The 18450-nt window shown below is 41.2% G+C and overlaps 1 protein-coding gene across 1 annotated transcript in view; it reads right to left on the minus strand.

Moving 5' to 3' along the window:
* Positions 1–18450, minus strand: part of DDX10 (DEAD-box helicase 10) — a 294078-nt gene that overhangs the window by 77037 nt on the left and 198591 nt on the right. The window contains exon 16 of the mRNA XM_089775640.1: positions 15342–15398. Coding sequence (XP_089631766.1) covers positions 15342–15398 — 57 coding nt within the window. The remainder of the gene's footprint in view (positions 1–15341; positions 15399–18450) is intronic.

Raw genomic sequence — 18450 nt, forward strand, 5'->3', positions numbered from 1 at the left:
GAAAGGAGTTCCACAGGTTGACTATTTGCTTTGTGAAGAAGAACTTTCTGTTATTAGTTTGAAGCCTGCTACCCATTCCTTTCCTTTGGTGTCCTCTAATCCTTCAATTACGGGAACTAATGAAGAACTTTTCTGTATGCACCCTCTCCACCCCAGTCGTGCTTTTATAGACCTCTATCATATCCCCCCTCCATCTCCTCTTTTCTAAGCTGAAAAGTCCCAGTCTCTTTAGCCTCTCTTCATATGGGACCTGTTCTAAACCCCTCATCATTGTAGTTGCCCTCCCCTCTCCCACCCTCTCTCTTCCCCTCTCCCACCTCCTTTTCCCAGTATCCCCCAGTTTTGTTCAATATAGAGAGATTCTTTCCTCCCTGGGCGGGGGGAAAGAAGAAGGGAGGGAGGGAGCAATTCAAGTGAAAGCCAAAAAAAGAGGCAGAGGGAGACCGACTAGGAAAGAAGATGGCAAAGGTGTAAGGAGAAGGTCTGGAGGAAGCAGGCATTATAGCTAGGGCTAATATCACCAGATGGGGACAGCAAGCCACTTAGGATATGTCTATACCACAGACAACAGTGGCTGGCCTATGCCCGCTGACTTGGGATAGCAAAGCTCGGGCTGTGAGGATGTTTAATTGCTGTGTAGATGTCCAGGCTCAGGCTGAAGCCAGGGCTCTAGCATCCTGTGAAGTGGGAAGGTCTCCAAGCTCAGGCTTCAGCCTGGAACGTCTCCATCGCAATGATACAGCCCCACAGCCAGAGCGCCACAAGCCTGAGTCAGCTGGCTCGGGCTAGCTGCCAGTGTCTCACTGCAGTGTAGAGAAACCCTAATGTTCCCCCACTGGATATATGATAGGTAAAATGTATGTGGTTGTTTTGGGAAAGGCCAGGAGGCCAAAATAAGCACATCTTTTGTATATACTAGTCACTTAACTTTTGGAGTTCAGTTATTACTAGTTTTGTTCTGCTGCTTTAATACAAGGTCTTATGGAATGATGCACCAACTCAGCTTCATATATTGAGTAAAGGAGGAAGGAGTTCATGGATATTTGGGCTGGTAGGAGAACACATTTAAAAACAGCTCTGAACTCTAACAGTTTTGAGGGACTAATTAACTTTTTTTAAAAAAGGCACTTAAAATGCAACCGAATGTGCACACATCTCTGTGGCACCTGGGATTTTGAGGACTACAAGACCCTGGATTATTTTCAAAACTGCCACTGGAAAAATTTCCACATGTTGGTAGCTATGGCATCATCAACCAGCATGGAGATAAAAGTATTCTGATTGCTGATTGTAAAGGCTCAGCTTTCGTAGCTAGTAATAAGTGTGATTGCAGAAGATCTTGACAGCAGACTACAGAGGAATGAAAGCTACATATTCCAAAAACATTAACACAAGATGAAGTTGAGCAGCTAGACGAATCTGATTTAACATTTGTACTGTAGTTCCTTAGTGGATGAAGAATTGCATAGTAAAAACATCAAAAATATGACCACATCTCATCTGGGAATTATTTGTTCTTGCACAGCACCTTTGAGATGTATTCATGAATTTGTACACAGACAAGACGGGGGACCTGACGAAAGATCTTAGGATTTAAATAACGTAAATGCAGATGTGAGAAATCAGGTGGTGGGGTTGCTGAATGCAATACCAAAGGTGAGTTCCAGCTGCAAAATGAAGAGCCTGATGGGAGTTTTGGTTGAGCCCCTCTTTGAAGAACAACAATATATATAATATTGTATTATCTTAAATACAATAGAGCGTATAGAGAGAAATCAGGATTTAAGATAATTGTTTTGGGTGCTATACAAATGCATATGCACATCATATCACCCATAACAACAGAATGTACAGCTATTTCCATTATACTGAGACAGTATCTCAAATTCTGGTCACACAGGAAGAGTTGAACCTCCATATAGAAAAGTTTTGTATACAAGCTACTGTGGACACTAGCTAATCAGATCTCAATCTAGTTTCAGATTTCAAACCTATTCAGCATTTGAGGTGCTCACATCTGAGGTTTTCAGTTCAGGCTCTAATTTATGACACTGGAGAAGAATTATGAAAAGTTTGGTGCATTTAGCACAAAAATCAGTCAGAGCAATGTTCTGACATGTTGCTAGAAATGTATGTGGAATGTGCTTCCTGAATGCAACAGATGGGGAAAGTGTTAACAGTTTTAAAAACCTGTGCTCTTTAGGTAAAGGAATTTCAAATGCAGGTGGCAGAACAATATTAGTGACCCAGTTAACCACGTAACACTGAGCCTCTCAAATAGTAAATTACTATGAATAATTTCCTAAGGAACCACACATTTTACACCGTCGCATGCTAAGCCAACACACGGATATTCTAATTTTCAAAAGGTGATAAAACAAATTAAAACACATAACTGACTTAAAACCATTAGATATCTTTTTTCTCTAGTATTTAAAATAGTAATAGAGATGTAGCCGTGTTAGTCCTGTCTTTTGTTTCAGCAAGACCAGACTATGCAGCCTTTTAAAGACTAACAAGATGGTTTATTAGGTGCTGAACTTTCGTGGTCCAGACCCACTTCCTCAGATCAAATTGTGGAAGAAAATTGCGTGATTTATGGTGATTTTAACCATATAATCCAAATAAATCTTAACAAAACTCATAATATTCCAAAGGAACACAGAATATGTGCATATGCTGACATATTTATTTTGATTCACAGTCTCATAATTTTTGATAACCCAAAGTTTTCATTTAAAAATATTGAGGCTTTGCTTAATGCCAAAATATTATCTTTCTGGAATGAATGCAAACATCTCAGTTTGTTCTGTAATGTGTTGAAAGCTCCACAGCTGAGCAGTGAAGTCACATCTAGAATGGCTCCAACATTCTAATCAATCCACCAAATCTGAAGAAATAATTTAAAAACAAAACAAAAGAAGGCTGATCATGAAACCAACAGCAGAGTTTTATGTAACGGGGTTGTGCATTCAACACCACTCATTTTATACATAATTTTATACAACATTAAATAAACAAGTCAAAGGTATTGGGATTAAAATGGTAATAGACCTGTTATGAGATTTCTGTTGCAAAGTGAGGTTTTAAAGTGAGTTTTTACTTTTTGATCCACAGAAACACCAATGTCTGTTTCATGAATGCCAGAAAATCCAGAGGTTCACTGAGAGGTTTTTAACTGTGCCTCATACTGCAATTATAGGAAAGGGGAATGCAGGCATAAGCCTGTCCGTGGGAATTATTCACTCTCCCTTACCCATTAACAAATAGAAGAAGAACACATGCTGTTTCTTCTCTATTTACCAATAGAAACAAAAGGAGAGCAGCTACTAGAGGACAAAACAGATATTTTCTATCCTGGATTTGAAAGTAAAAAGTATTAAGACATTACATACTTGTGGCCTGCAGATTTTTAATTAATGTGAAACGTTACAATCTATATGCAGAGAAGAACTATCATGAAGATAAGTATGTTAAATCAACTTTTACTTGTGATGTTAACACTGCCACCTGAAATAATCCACACTAAAAATCTTCCTTCACTAAATAACATGGGAAGGCTCATTGCACTTCAAATCAGCATGGTGAGTGAAACAAGTTAGTTTATATTGATTTTTACTTTTTCTGGTTCTTCAGCATGCACTAGCACAATGCTTCAAGCTTTGAGTAGAAAACAATATGTGATTGCAGATAAGGTGGGATGAGATTTAAAATGATGAAGTTAGCCATACTGTACATGCTGAATGAAGCACAAAAAGAAAATTGCATAAAAACCTATATACTACAGTACTGGCACTTCTTCAATGAGCGAAGTAAATACTTAAACAATAACAGATGTTATTGCATCTGACAAAGTAATATATTGTTATTGCATCTGATGAAGTGGGTCTTTGCCCACAAAAGCTCCAACACTTCGGTTAGTCTATAAGGTGCCACAGGACTCCTTGCCACTTTTGCAGATTCAGACTAACACAGCTACCCCTCTGATACTTGAATAGTAATATATTGGCAAACAGCGAGAAGAGCTAGATTAGTAAGTTCTTACCAAAGTGGAGTAATAAAGTTTTTACTTTGATTGTAAGCTTGACGGGGTAAGGACAGCTTTTTTAGTTCCGTAATTGTAGAGCACCAAGTATACTGCAGTTGGTCCATCAGGAGGTTTCATAGGCATTATATATAAATAAAGTACTACTTTAGCTTGATAGTGCTTCACTTATTAAAAAACTGATATCACAGAAGATGGCAAAGCAGGTAACTAGAAAACCAACACAAAAATGTGCACTGCCTATAAAAGAAAACAACATTTGGATGGTTAAGCCTCATTTTCAGGCTGTGTGTATATTAAGAAAATGCGTATCAGATAAATATCAATTTAGATACCATTGTTGAAGTCCTTGACAGACTCATTGCACACACAAAGAATTAAGCTACACCAGTGTAAACCCCATTTTGCACTAAGCATGTTATAGACTGGTCAACTAGTTGACTATCTGATAAGCAAATGCTTATCAGATAGTCAAGTCAACTAGTCGCTTCCCCCTGCATTGCTACCTCCATCAGACAGAGGTTGCAAAGGGAGGGAGACAAGGGGTACAGGCTGCATGTGGTGCTGCTGCTTTGAAACGCCGCAAGGGCAGTGCTGTAGAGTTGATCCTGGGCTCCATGCAGTGCTGCCCCTTTGAAACGCCGCCATGACGTTTTGAAGGGGTAGCGCCACGTGGAGCCGAGGGCTCCTTGCAGCATTTCCATGGAACCCAGCTGATGCTGAGATACATGCAGCACTACCACTTTGAAATGACACATGAAGCTCAGGGTCAGCTGGAGATTTCCCAGCTGATCCTGGGCTCCGCATGGCATTTCCACAGAACCCAGGATCAGCTGAGTACTCCCTAGCTGATCCCGGGCTTCGTGCAGCATTTCAAAGTGTACTGAGCACAGGTCAGCTGGGGAGTCCCCAGCTAACCCTGGGTTCTGCGGAAATGCCACACGGAGCCCAGGTTCAGCCAGGGACTCTCCCCAGCTGACCAGTGGGAAGTCCCTCTGACTCTGGGCTCCATGAGGGCGCTTCCGCTTTGAAAATGCTGCGCGGAGCAGGGGTTAGCTGGGGACTCTTGTACATTTCGAAGCTTGCACATTGCGTGCAGCCTAGGGCCAGTGGGAAGTCCCTCTGACTCCAGGCTCCATGAGGGTGCTTCCGCTTTGAAAAGCAGAAGTGTCCACGTGCAGCCAGAATCAGCGGGACTTCCTGCTGACCCTGAGCTGAATGTACAGTTCCAACTCTTGTCCATTTCAAAGGAGACATGCGGAAGAGCCTAGCAACTTCTCCGTCGATTATTCCACTAGTAAATTAATCATTATTTAACATCCTTATTTTGCACCATATGCAACACAACTACATTTGCATTTTATGAATCTCTTTTAAAAGCCTGAAGGTAGCACAAATTACCTTTTGTCTACACATAAACAATGTGTACAAAATTGCTTAAGTTTCTCAAGTGAATAAGGCCATATCTACACTACAAAGCCTATGCAAGCATAGCCAAGTAAGTCTCAATGAAAAAGTGGCTTAGGTTTAGAAAAGCCTAAATCACTTTTTGAAAATTTTAGTCCCAGACTAATAAGCAACCATTATTTTTCTTTCACTACCTGATCATTAATAGATATTTATAAGTATTTCCTATACCTAATTAGGTAATTCCAGTTTAGCAATGTTTCTCTCTCACTTTATTAACTCCACAGTTATATATTACAAAAATGCCACAATACCAGCTGCAGCTGAGATTAGAAGAGCTATATGAATGTGTGCAAAGCAAAGCAACAAAGCAATTTTGAGGACAGCGTGTTCTGAATCTAAAACCTTATCCTCGTAACACTTCTAGCAAGCATATCACAGTCTGGTTAGCCTGAGAAATACTAACAAAATAAAGCTGACATTTGAGAGAGTTAAGTACTTTAACCATTTTTTCACAAGAGGAAAAAAAAATCAGGGTATTGATTCTTATGAGTAAACTGTGGGAGCTAAAGTTCATGGGATAATTTAAGAGTTAATTTTGTCATTGACTAACAAAAAGCAATGAAAAAATATTATATAATCAGATTCTAAACCCAAGATATTTAAAAAAATCAGAACTATAAAATAAGACGCATCAGTCAATAGTGGAGCACCTAGCTAAATTATTTATCATTCAAAAGATTTTAATCTAATTCAGTGGGAGCTACTCTGTGCCTTGAAAATCAGGTAATTTATTTAGCAACCCAAATAAGGGTTTAGAAGTCTGATGTGAGATGCTCATTTTTGAGAGGCTAGATTTAAATTTCTTTGGCAATCAATCTTGTGTAATGTGTATCTTGATATCTGCAAAACCAGCATGCACAGGCTAGATTCCAAAGTGATTTACCAAGGTTTCTAACTCTATAGTAGTTTTTTAAATACATTGCAACTTTAATACCTGTCAGTTTTTAGGTCCCTGAACTGCTACAAAAATTATGGAAGACACCTGTTCCCTTAAGGAAAATGTGGATTTTCCTTAAATAAGGTACTGTGCCATGAAAATTTCATTTATGTTCTGACTTTTAGGGGAGACACTTTTCAACCTTTTGAAAACACAAGACTTCTGAAAACAAGGAAACAAAAATATATTTGAAATATGAAGGAGAAGACTCTAAAGTTCCTATAAAATGTCTTTAGAAAAACCTTGACCAAATATTGAAATAAAAGATATTGGATTGACTTAATTCACAGAACAGGCACAACATATTCAACAGTGAAAGTTTACTTTTGCTGATCAATTGTGCATTCTCCTTGTTCTAGACCAGGGTTTCCCAACCTATGGGTCGCCATTACATTTCAAAAGGGTCACCAAGTGTCTCCCCAGGTGGCTCTGCCCCTCCTCCTTTCCCCATTTTTGATTTGCCTCCAGTCACCAAGTCTTCTTGAATTGTCAAAATGGGCCCCCATCTGGAAAAGATTGGGAACTGCTGTTCTACACTTTTAGTGAGCTTCAGGATGGGTCAATCTCTATGTTTCTACCTACTTAGTGCTGAGCCTGTGAAGGGAGCCATTTGGGTGGGCTGATCAACACATTTCACACAGAAAAATGCTCTTACTTTCGATTGTTAATTAACGGGTGTTAATTTTGAACTAGCAGTTGGAAATTTATAGCCAATACCCTACACCATTTAGGTGATAGGATTGGAAAAGTGTGTCTACCTCTGATTAAAAAAAACAATCTGCATGACTCCTGTGAGGCAAGATCATACCATTTTATTATGTGCTCAGATGTAGATACAATTGCATTAACTTGATCATACACATTTGTAGTATCAAAGAAGTTGTGGTCCATTAGAAGCAATTTTAGTGCCATATTAACTGAAACCATCAACATTTTATTTCCGATGTATTTAAAATTCAGGGAAGATCAATATACATTCATAACCACCCATTATCAGATCGTCAGTACTATACACAGCATTTTAGATTTTAAAATATTTCAAGATAGAGAATTACTCATTCATAAAGAAGGTTTAAAATTTTCACATTAGAAAGCAGTGTGTTAAAAATGGGGAACTGCATTTGAAACTAACATACTGTGACTTACATTTATTAAGTTTCCTCTTTTAGAGCATAAATGATCTGGGATTGAATGTGCATCTGCAATTCTCAATTTGCACTGTGTAAGCCTGTCTGAAATCACTCTGAATCAGAAGATTAAAAAAAATGTTGATATACCTTCCCACTAACACTTAAATTATTGAATTAAAGCATTATCCCATTTTAATCAGTCCTGAGGTAATTCTGCAATTTTACTATGGCTCCACATGCAATAATTGCAGAATTCCCTCAGGACTATTAAAGGGCTTATTAAAAATGGTATTAATGATATACAAGCACAGAACAGTAGGAAAATCACTTAAAAGTATATAGATCGTCATCTTTACATACCTTTAAATTGTGCGGGTACTCTGTGACAGTCAAGTGCATTTATAAATTAATGTTTTCAATGGAACTACCTTCGGCTTGACTTTGGCCAGAAAGGGATGCTCCTTAAAAGAAATGTGTCTGACTCCTGTGTATAATTCCATTGGAATCTTTCCACATAAGAGACCAGGGAAGAGTTTACTTATAAGTGAATGGAATAAACACTGCTTCTTTGCTTGCTCTTATTTTTCATTGTATACTCAATAATGGTTAGTAAATGAAGGTCAGATTGCAGTTTTCCCCTGCATGCATGCATGCATGCATTATATATATATATATATAACACCTAGCAATCAAGTATACTTTATCGAGTCTATCTTTTGTTTTGTCTTGTCAATTAAAAAAAAAAAAAACACACACAAAACACTTTAAGGGGATTTGATTCTTGTGTCCTGGAAAGTAACAGAGACTGAGCAGTCAGCTACCAGAGACTGCAATTTGCTATCTCTGTTTTTCAAGCTCTCTTGTGGTAAAGGAGCTTAGGGTTACCCGTCAGGAAGACATCCAAGTGCTTCTTCCTGGGTTCAAGAAGAAAGGGGTTATCTTTTGTTTCTCTTGGTGGTGGCAGCTACCCCTCAAAGGCAGTATATCTGTGACTATAGGGAGTGTTTGTAAGCAGAGCTTGTAGAGGCAAGATATTTCAGGTCTTTGTGGGCCCCCACCTTCTGCACTCGGAGGGCATGTCTAGACTACATTTTACTTTTGAAAGAAGACAATGCAAATTCCCACTGAATTTGCAATCTTCTTCTGCTCACTTTTTCAAAAGAATTTATTTCAAAAAATCAAGAAATTTAGACACGGTTCTTTCAAAAAAACAATTTTTTCGAAAGAACCTGTAAACCTCAATTTTTGAGGAAGGCTCTTTCGAAAAAAAAAGGGTGGTTTTTTTTTTCCAAAAAAACCGCGTCTAGACTGCTTTTTTTTTTTCCAAAATTTTTTTTTGAAAAAACGATCGGAAGAAGATATGAAAATTCCAGCCAAATTTGCATATCTTCTTTCAAAAGTGAAAGCAAGTCTAGATGTGCCCAGAGTGACAGAGGGGGGAACAGACCTGACAGGGTTATATGGTAAGACCAGCAGAATTTAGAGCCTTAGATTTTGCTTCATATATATTAATGGTAATTAACAGAAGTATATTTATGTTTATAATACACTTACTATCTTCTCAGTACTTTCCACTTTTTGTCATCTTTGATTATACAACGTACTGTTAGCCTGTCAAAAGACAAAGCAACTGGCCATTTATTTCTCTGGTAGTGAATAAACGTTTGACAGGATACTGTGATGTTGTCAGTACTAAGTGCTGCTAAAACACTTACTTCAAATTAAAACATAACATTTATCAATTGATCTACTAAATTTATCTACATTCATTTAAGAGTGAATTTCACAACTGAATTACATCTATGCTGGTGAGAAAAAAAGGGGGGGGGGCAGACATACCAATTACTCTTCCACATAATCAACTCATAGCTAGGAAGTGGTTATAAAAGCCTAATTCAGCCTTCCATTTGGTCCTGGCAGCAGTTGCACTTCAAGCAGATAAAGGTCACATGCTTTGAATTTTTCTAAAATAGCTTTAAGAAATGAGAAAACTTCCTGATGAGGTAGTTATTTCATATGCGTGTGTGCACGCATCTATGGAGGTGGAGATGGTAGCACGTCCTATGGCAAGGTTGCACAATAATTCCTTTTACAGGACTCTGTTTTCAGTTGCATGTCTGTAACTTTTAAGAGAGGGATGATATAGGATTTCATTGCACTGCGATCCCCTTCTGACAGCAAACATTTTTACATAATCCTTGGGGGGGGGAAGGAGGGGAACCAAAGCCTGAGCTGTGCCACCCAGACGGTGCAGGGGTGTGTGGAGCAAAGTCAAAGCTAGGGGACCGGTAACCTGAGCCTCATCATCCAGGGCTGAAGCCCTCAGGCTTTGGCTTTGGCCCCAGGTAGCGGGGCTCAGGCTTCACCTTCCACCTGAGTCCCAGCAAGCCTAAGCCAGCCCTGGCGACATGGGGTCATGACACACTCTGGGGTCCTGCTACACAGTCTGAGAACAGCTGCTCTATTTAAACTGCCTACAACTGTAGGATCTGCAGCTGAAACTTGAAATCTGGTGGGGTGTCAGGCAGCGTTCCCTAGAAGCTGTGCACTTATGCAACTGCTCAGAAGAAAATCAAATGCAGCCCAGCTGATGAGCAGAGCGCCCACAGCTAGATTGTGTGTTTTTACTGGTAGTGCACATTTGCACATGCCTTGATGCACATAAAAAAAAAACTATTCTGCACATGGATGGAAAAGATTAAAGGGAACATTGCTGTCAACGATTATTTAGTCTGCAGAAGAGGCGAATTAAGGGAAATTTGATAGCAGCCTTCATCTACCTGAAGGGTGGTTCCAAAGAGGATGGAAGTATGCTATTCTTAGTATTGGTAGATGACAAACAAGAAGCAATGGTCTCAAGCTACAGTGGGAGAAGTTTAGTTTGGATATTAGGAAAAGTTGTGGTGTTAAAGCATTGGAATGCGATGCCGGGGGAAGTGGCGGAACTGCCATCCTTAAAGCTTTTTAAGGTCAGGCTTAACAAAAACCCTGGCTAGAATCATTTATTTAAGGTTGATCCTGTTTTGAACAGGGTGTTGGACTAGATGACATCCTAAGGATCCAATCCTAATCTTCTATAACTCTATTAATGTTTTTTAAAAGAATCACAAATCTGTTCCAGTTATAAGCCTTTGCAGAAAAATCTCAATTGGCAGACACTTAATAAAGACTTGTTCGAGTTTAGCTGCTAATTTTTCTGAAGATTTCAATGTTCCATTCAGGCCTTCAGGAGGCTCAGCAGACCTTTCCCTGCAATTGCTGCAGGTTGCTCTGGTGCTGAGCACTGGAAGTGAGAGTATGACGGCCATCTCCTATGATCTTAATTATCCCCCCTTCCCTGGTGCCTAACTTTGTGGAGATGGAAGCCTTTAGTTGTGCTTTGCCAAGACATTGGAGAATGATACACCGTAATTCAATCAACAAAAGAACTATCCTAAGCACAAATCCTAAAATTACAAATAAAAAAAACTAAAGGCTGATGAAGGAGAAAATTTAGAGGAAGGCTGATACTAAAAGTGTTTTAAAAGTGAAAAGTGCCTGAACTGAGATGTTAAAAGGAGAATTCTCATGACAGAGCAAAAGGAGAATTCTCATGCATGATCACCTAAAATGCAGAGAGGGCCCTAGAAGGCGATTGCTTTCTGAGCACAGAAACTGGAACCAGCTATTGCAGCCCTGTTCCTTCTTTTTCACTCCCCCTCCCCCCAAACAGAGTTGTACCTCAGAATCATGAACACCTCCATTTCTGGGGTATTTGTAATTGTGAAATGTTCATAATTCTGAACAAAAAAAATATGATCTTTCAAAAGTTCACAACTGAACATTGAAAGCTTTGAAATTACTTGTCAGAAGAAAAATGCTGCTTTTCTCTTTTAAATAGTAACTTACAGTTGACAGGGGACTCTATTTGCTTTATTTTTGAGGTAGTGCTGGGAAGGGATCTGTTTCTGCCTGCTCGTGTACTTCCAGTTCCAAATGAGGCATATGTTTGACCAGTCACTTTGTTACTCTGATATTCATAACTATGAGGTTCTACTCTATACAAATACAATATCATCAAGTAAAATCAGTACAGGCAGTCCCCGAGTTTTCTCGCCCCAGAGCGCAGCGGTCCCACCACCTCGACCTCCAGGGCGAGAAAAGCTGCTCCGGGTGCCCCTGGTCTGCTGGGGACTGTCTCCAGCAGACCAGGGACACCTGGAGAAAGCTGGGTAGGCGGAGGTGTCCTGCGCCTCTGAGGCTTTGCTCTGGCAAAGCTGGGGAGGCGCGGGACTCCGCCGCCGCTGCGGCTTTGCTCCCGGTGTCCCTGGTCTGCTGGAGACGGTCCCCAGCAGACCAGAGGCACCGGGAGCAAAGCCGCAGCGGCGGCGGGGTCCCGCGCCTCTGAGGCTTTGCCAGAGCAAAGCCTCAGAGGCGTGGCACCCCGCCACTGCTGCGGCTTTGCTCCCCGTGTCCCTGGTCTGCTGGGGGGGGGGGGGGCGGGTGCAGCTAGTGCGCCCCCCCCCCCCCAGCAGACCAGGCTTTTGTTGTGGACCCTGGGGTAGAGCAGCTGGGGTGCTGCCGGGTTGGTCCTGCAGGGACCTACCTGGCAGGCCTGCTGTTCTGTCCCATGCTTGAGATTCAGCCGCTGTTGAAACTGATCAGTGGCTGATTCCAGGAAGCTGGGGGCAGAGCAATTCTGCCTCCAGCTTCCTGTAGTCAGCCCCTGGTCAGTTTCAGCAGCAGCGGCTGAATCTGGAGCCAGTTTCGACTTACATACAAATTCAACTTAAGAACAAACCTATAGTCCCTATCTTGTACATAACCCAGGGACTGCCTGTATATCCAAGTTGGTAATGGCCAATCTGTAACAGTTTGGGATGTGACAAAAACTGTGTTAGATGTTGTAGAAACATAATAAATAACAATCCATATCCCAAAGAATATATAGGCTAAAAGAAAAATAGCAGCAGCTGGCTGAGACATAGGTGAGGCCATGATGGGTGGAGGACAGCCAGGAGAGAGTCTGCAAGCTTCTTTTGTTCACCGTTTGTCAGAGTTGGCTGGTTAGATGGTCTGGGGTCTCGCCCTTCTCTCCAACTACTAAACTGCATTAAAATACATTTGTACATTATTCATGTTGCTTTTCCATGTAAGCAATTGCTGTAGTTGCCACAGGAATTCTACATGATTACCACTGACAGGGTAAGTGGTACACAATAATATTTCTCACCCTGGGCGGGTTGCTAAAAATACCAAAATGCAGATGGTGTATTGCCTTAGTAAAAAATTTGGGAATCACTGGTCTGCAAGACACGTCGTAGAAGGTGGTATCCACAGTACGTAAGTGCAAGAATGCCTGATCCAAGCAGCACATATGGTTTTAAACAGAAGTTCCTTTTCCAACAGTGTATGTTTTTTCCCCTAGTATTTTAAATCTGAGAGTCCACAAGCAGCTGCTTGTGCCCAACCTCATGTGAGCGGTGAAAAGCTTCAGACGCTGTTGCTTCATTTGTGACATTTTCTGGACTGGGGGATATTCTAAATTAATTCCTCAGGACCCTGACAGCCTGGACATGCCATCTTTAATTATTATCTGCAAATCCCTTGCACTTCCTTGACTGAAAATCCCAGCTCCAAGATGTCAGCCTATCCCACTAGAAGCATTTTCCCTTCAAAAGATGAATGCCAAGATATTCAGTGAGAGCCACTGAAAGTGACATAACTCCACTGCACAGAGCACTAACAAAAACATCCCTTGTGTATTTAAAGCCAAAACTTATGCTTATGCAACAGAGCTATGTCAGCTTTAGAAGCTACTGCACAGATGGGTAGTTGCCCCAGACTTATGAAGAAGAAGAAACACTGATGACAGGAAGAAAGAAAAAAAAATCAGCAGCTCATTCATACAGTCACACTTCAGAAGCAGTGGTGGGCTTTCCAAAAGAAGGAGATTCCAGCTAACAGTTTCAACAGAGGCTTCCCTCTATTTAAAGCCTCCTAAAAGTACTGGCAGTATCAGGACCTTCCATAGCAAACACAAGTTTGGATTCAAATACAAAATGCAGCAGGAAGGATGTCTTAGTAAAAAGTTTGGGAATCACTGGTCCACAAGACACATAATCTAAGGAACTTCTGGGCATTGCACTTTACTATGGTCACTAAAATGGAGAAATCCAAAAATCAGAACAGCTTTTAAGACTCTCTATGCATATACGTGCGCGCGCGCGCACACACACACACACACACACACACACACACACACACACACACACAGAGCAAACAATATCAGAAACAAGACTAGTGAAAATGCTGCAGCAGATTCAAGATATAAACACAATACATATTTGAGAGAAGAATGGCATAACCCTACATTTTTATTGTATAAGGTCTTCAGAGCAGGGACTGATTTTTAATTGATATTATACAGTGCCATAAATATCCATTGCACTACATAAATAAATCAAAATGGGTGGAAACTCTCTTTAATTAGATATAAATTTTCATTGAATTGATATTAATAACATAAGGAGAGAACAATTTGACGACCCAGGGAAAAGGAATCCCCATAAATGGAGTCTTTTGTACATCTAGACACAATTTTTTCATCTTTTGAAATATAACGGATTTGTTTTTATATGCTAAAATGGTGCAGAGGTTTAAAAAAAAGCAACACAGTATTCATAAATGTCAAATACCTTGATTAGAATCAATACTTTATTCCTATATTTATATTTTGCTAATCATTGAGTCTGTAATTTCCCTACCAGCCCTGCAGATTTACATATAAATATACATATTTACATTTTAAATTGTATGCAAAAAGTCTTCAGTCTGATTGAGAAATCCACGATGCCGAGAGCTCTCTTTTCAAGCTGACTTTGAAGATGGAGTGATACTTAATACCCAGCATAACCAGGCTTTTCATCTTACACTGTAGAGTAATTACTCCCCACTTCAGAACTACAACATGAGTTATTATCTCTGACTTGTACTCCAAGTGCCATAGCCAGCATGGAAAAATCTGACTGAGAACATTATGGGTTTACTCAAGGGAGTTTGATATATGCTAACTGCCAAGAACAAATCATGACTATTCAGGCATAGTATAATGAGATACAGTATCAGAAATTACACACGTTATTTGGCCTGTATTTTGGAAAGTCATTGCAACTGAATTTCTTCAGGTCAGTCCAAGCCAGCTCATACACGATACTAAACATGTCAATACAAAATTGTAACTGCAGGTATACTATATGCTCATAAAGTACTGTAGAGAGTTTGCATGCAATAAATCTCAATTTTAACACAGAATATCTTCCTGAATTTTGTAATATGAAAACTAAATGAAACTTCACTGTAAATCTTACAGATTGCCATACTGCATGCAGAGCCACAGGCATTAACAAGTATATAGTAATTAGGGGACATCAGTCACAATAAGTCTTAAAAACTGCTACTAGCTTGATACACAGAATAAAGTGAATGGCTCTCTCAGAATGCTTTCAGCATAGAATAAAACAGCAGAGAAAGAAAACCAGAAAAGGAGAAAATAAAAAGAAAATTGTGCATCAATGGGCAACAAATGTATTTGCTTCCTCCAGTTAACACTGCCACCCCAAAACAAAGCAAGAATATGGGGATGAAAATGACTGTACTAGGTAAATCCTGTAAAACAGTCAAGTAAAACAACAGTTTAATGTGGAAAAAGAAGAGCAGCATTTAAATTCCAGTTACAAAATTAAAATCATTGGTCTATCAAAACAATAAAAAGCCTTACCTTCTTACTTTTCCTCCGAGCTTCTCTTCTTGCTTCCTTTTCTCTCAGCCTTTTCTCCTGTGAGATACAACAAGATCTATTATAATTTTAAAGTCATACTCCCATTTTATCTCCAAAGAGTAAAATAAATTCAAAAAGTAGAACTATCCTATTTAACCCACTCTTACTGCGTGCGCGAGTAGAATAAAAACATGTATGACTGAGGCACTATTCTTCCATCTTTGTCCTACCACAAAAGATTAAACAGAGTGCAGATTAAAGTCAATACAAATTAAAATTTCTTATGACTTGTTATACTGCTCTATACACTTACATTTCAGTGTACAATATTTACATTTAATGGTAAAAATGAGAAAGTAAGCATTTTTTCAGTAATAAAGTAGACTTCCGATAATCCGGAATCTTTGGGACCTAGGTGGTGCCGGATTATCAGATATGCCAGACTATCAGGAGGTACTATAAACTGGTGTTTTTATATATATATATATGTACACCCACACACACACACACACACACACACACACACTGTATCCAGTATATACTGTATATAAAGTGTTTTAACCCTTTTTATTGTACCTACTGGATACAGTATACCAGTGGTCCCCAACACGGTGCCCGCGGGCACCATGGCGCCCATGGGGGCATTTCTGTGCGCCCGCCAAGTGCTCGGGGCTCAGCTGGCCCCGGGCACGTGGTGCATGGCGCATGGGGGGAGCGCCAGCCCCAGGCGCGCAGTGCTTGGGGGGGCTGCCCCCAGGCACGCAGCTATGGGGGGGCACCGCCCCCGCCCTCTGGCGCCCCATGGGTGAATGACCACGCGCCCTGGCTCCCGGCAACCTCAAATGGTTGGGGACCACTGCAGTATACTGTAATGTTTTATTTTTTCAACCCTTTTTGCTAGGTTCAGCAGCTGCTGCTGCTACATTGTTGACTTGTTTTTGCCGAAGCTCACTCACTAGGTTCTTGCCATTTTGATGCCGGACTATCGGGAGAGCCATACAATTGGATGCTGGACTACTGGAGTTTTACTGTACTATGCTGTGATCAGTGTTCCCTCAGATTTTCCATCCATGAGCAAAGCGAGTTTTGTCTTGTACACCAATATTGAGGTCAGGAGTGCTTGTTCGGATGTATGCCACTGTTTCACCCAAGTTATAAACCTCTCCCTTTCCCCCCTCTGCTACCATGTCTGCCATCCTCCTCTAGCCCCATCTGTTCCACTAGTGCCTGCTGGTGCCCTCCCCTCCACCTCTCTCTCCCCTTTGCTGTCTTGGCTCCTGCCCTTCTCACTTCCCTCAGCCCCCTGGGACTTGCCCCACCTCCCCATCCTCTCTGATCCCTACCTGCCCATCCCTTCCCCTTTGTGCCCACCCATCCTCTAGCTCCTTACCCCTAATACCTCCCTCTACCCAGCTGTACTGCCTCTCTCCTCTGCCCTCTGGTGTCCATCCCTCATCTCCAATCCCCTCCCCACGTCTGCCTTTCTCCTTCACTCCCACAGTCCTCGTGGCATCTGAACCTTCCCTTACCACTTGCACCCTCCTGGTGCCCTCCCTGTCCCTCACTGCCCCCACCTTCCCAACGCCTGCCCCCCTGCCCTCTTTCTCTCTGGTGCCCACCCCCTCACCACTCTGCCCCAGTTTTCCTCAAGCCCCTTTGCACCCTCACACATGATGTACTCCAACCCCCACCTTCTTCATGCCCAGCCCTCCTTTTAACCCCACTCCTCCCTTCTCTTCCTTCCTCTTGCCCCCATTGCTCCTCCTCTTTCCTCTCCCAGCATCACCATGTCCCCTCCCCGTCTCAATCCTACTGACACCTGCCCATTTACCCCTCTCCCACTCCTCCTGCCCTTTCCCCCCATGGTCTCCTCTTGGCCACCTGGTATTTTTCTCTCCTGTACCCTGCCCCTTGGTGCCTTCCCCTTTCTTCTCCTGCCCTACCCCCCTCCTTTCCTCTCAGCACAAGCCCCTTCCTCTCCTCACCCCCATCTTCCCCTTAGTTATCCACTTACCCCTTCCTTAGCTTCTGCCATCCTGACACCTGCACCTGGTGCCATAGTGCTATTTTTAGTACAGCAGTCCCAGCCCCAGCAGCCGTGGCCTCAGCTGCCTTTGGAACTGAATACAATTCCTGGCTTTTTTATACAAAAACTATTAATAAACTTAATAAAATATTGTCTCCAAAGATGTTGCATGCCATTTTACCATCTGTCACTCCACTGACCGGCTCTACTCCAAGACACACATCCATTTTTGGACTTAAGCAATAGCATAGGTGACAGCTAGGCCATGTGACCTCTAGGTGCGCTAGGATATCGCAAGGGAAATTTGCGCCAAACAATGAGAAGCCAAAAGCAAGTTTTACAGAAGTAATTTAGAGGAGGAGAAAGGAATCCACGTGCTGACATGTTAAATATATACAACCACCAAGATGATCAAGGTGGTGTGGCATGAATCAAGATGGATATTTTATATGGGTGACAAAGGGCCACGGGCAGCATAGCTAGAGAACCCTACTTTTAATTTGTTTCTACAGGCCCATATAATTAATCAGAATATCACAGAACTCACAGAAAGGTAGGTTTGGGAGAGACCTCTATGGGTCATGTAGTCCAGGCCCCATGCTGAAGCTGGGCATCCCTGGCAGTTGGTGATCTAATCTGTTCTTCTAAACCTCCAATGACAGAGATTCTACAATCTCCCCAATAAAATGTTCCAGGCCTTAACTAACCCATCCAGACATTTTCCATAATGTCTAAACAGCCAAGCCATTATTAGAAACATAAATAAGATAGGACCAAGAACCAGTCCCTGACGGATCTTTCTGTTAATGCACTTTAATGTGGGTTTATGGAAAATAGATCCTATCAAACTAATGTGATTGTTTTCAATGAGATTACAAGTTTGGTTGGTAAAGGTAATAATGTTAATGTAATTTACTTAGACATTTGTAAAGGGGTTAATTTTGTATCACATGATGTTTTGAGCACAAAACTAGAAAGATGTACAATTAAGCTGATTAAGCCCAAATGTCCAATTTTTAGTGGACAGAGAAAACAAATGATTGTCGTCCTCTTTATATATACTTATTATCAGCCCTGCTCCCC

The sequence above is a fragment of the Pelodiscus sinensis genome, chromosome 1 (assembly GCF_052426305.1).
Source record: "Pelodiscus sinensis isolate ZL-2025 chromosome 1, ASM5242630v1, whole genome shotgun sequence".
Taxonomy (NCBI): domain Eukaryota; kingdom Metazoa; phylum Chordata; order Testudines; family Trionychidae; genus Pelodiscus; species Pelodiscus sinensis.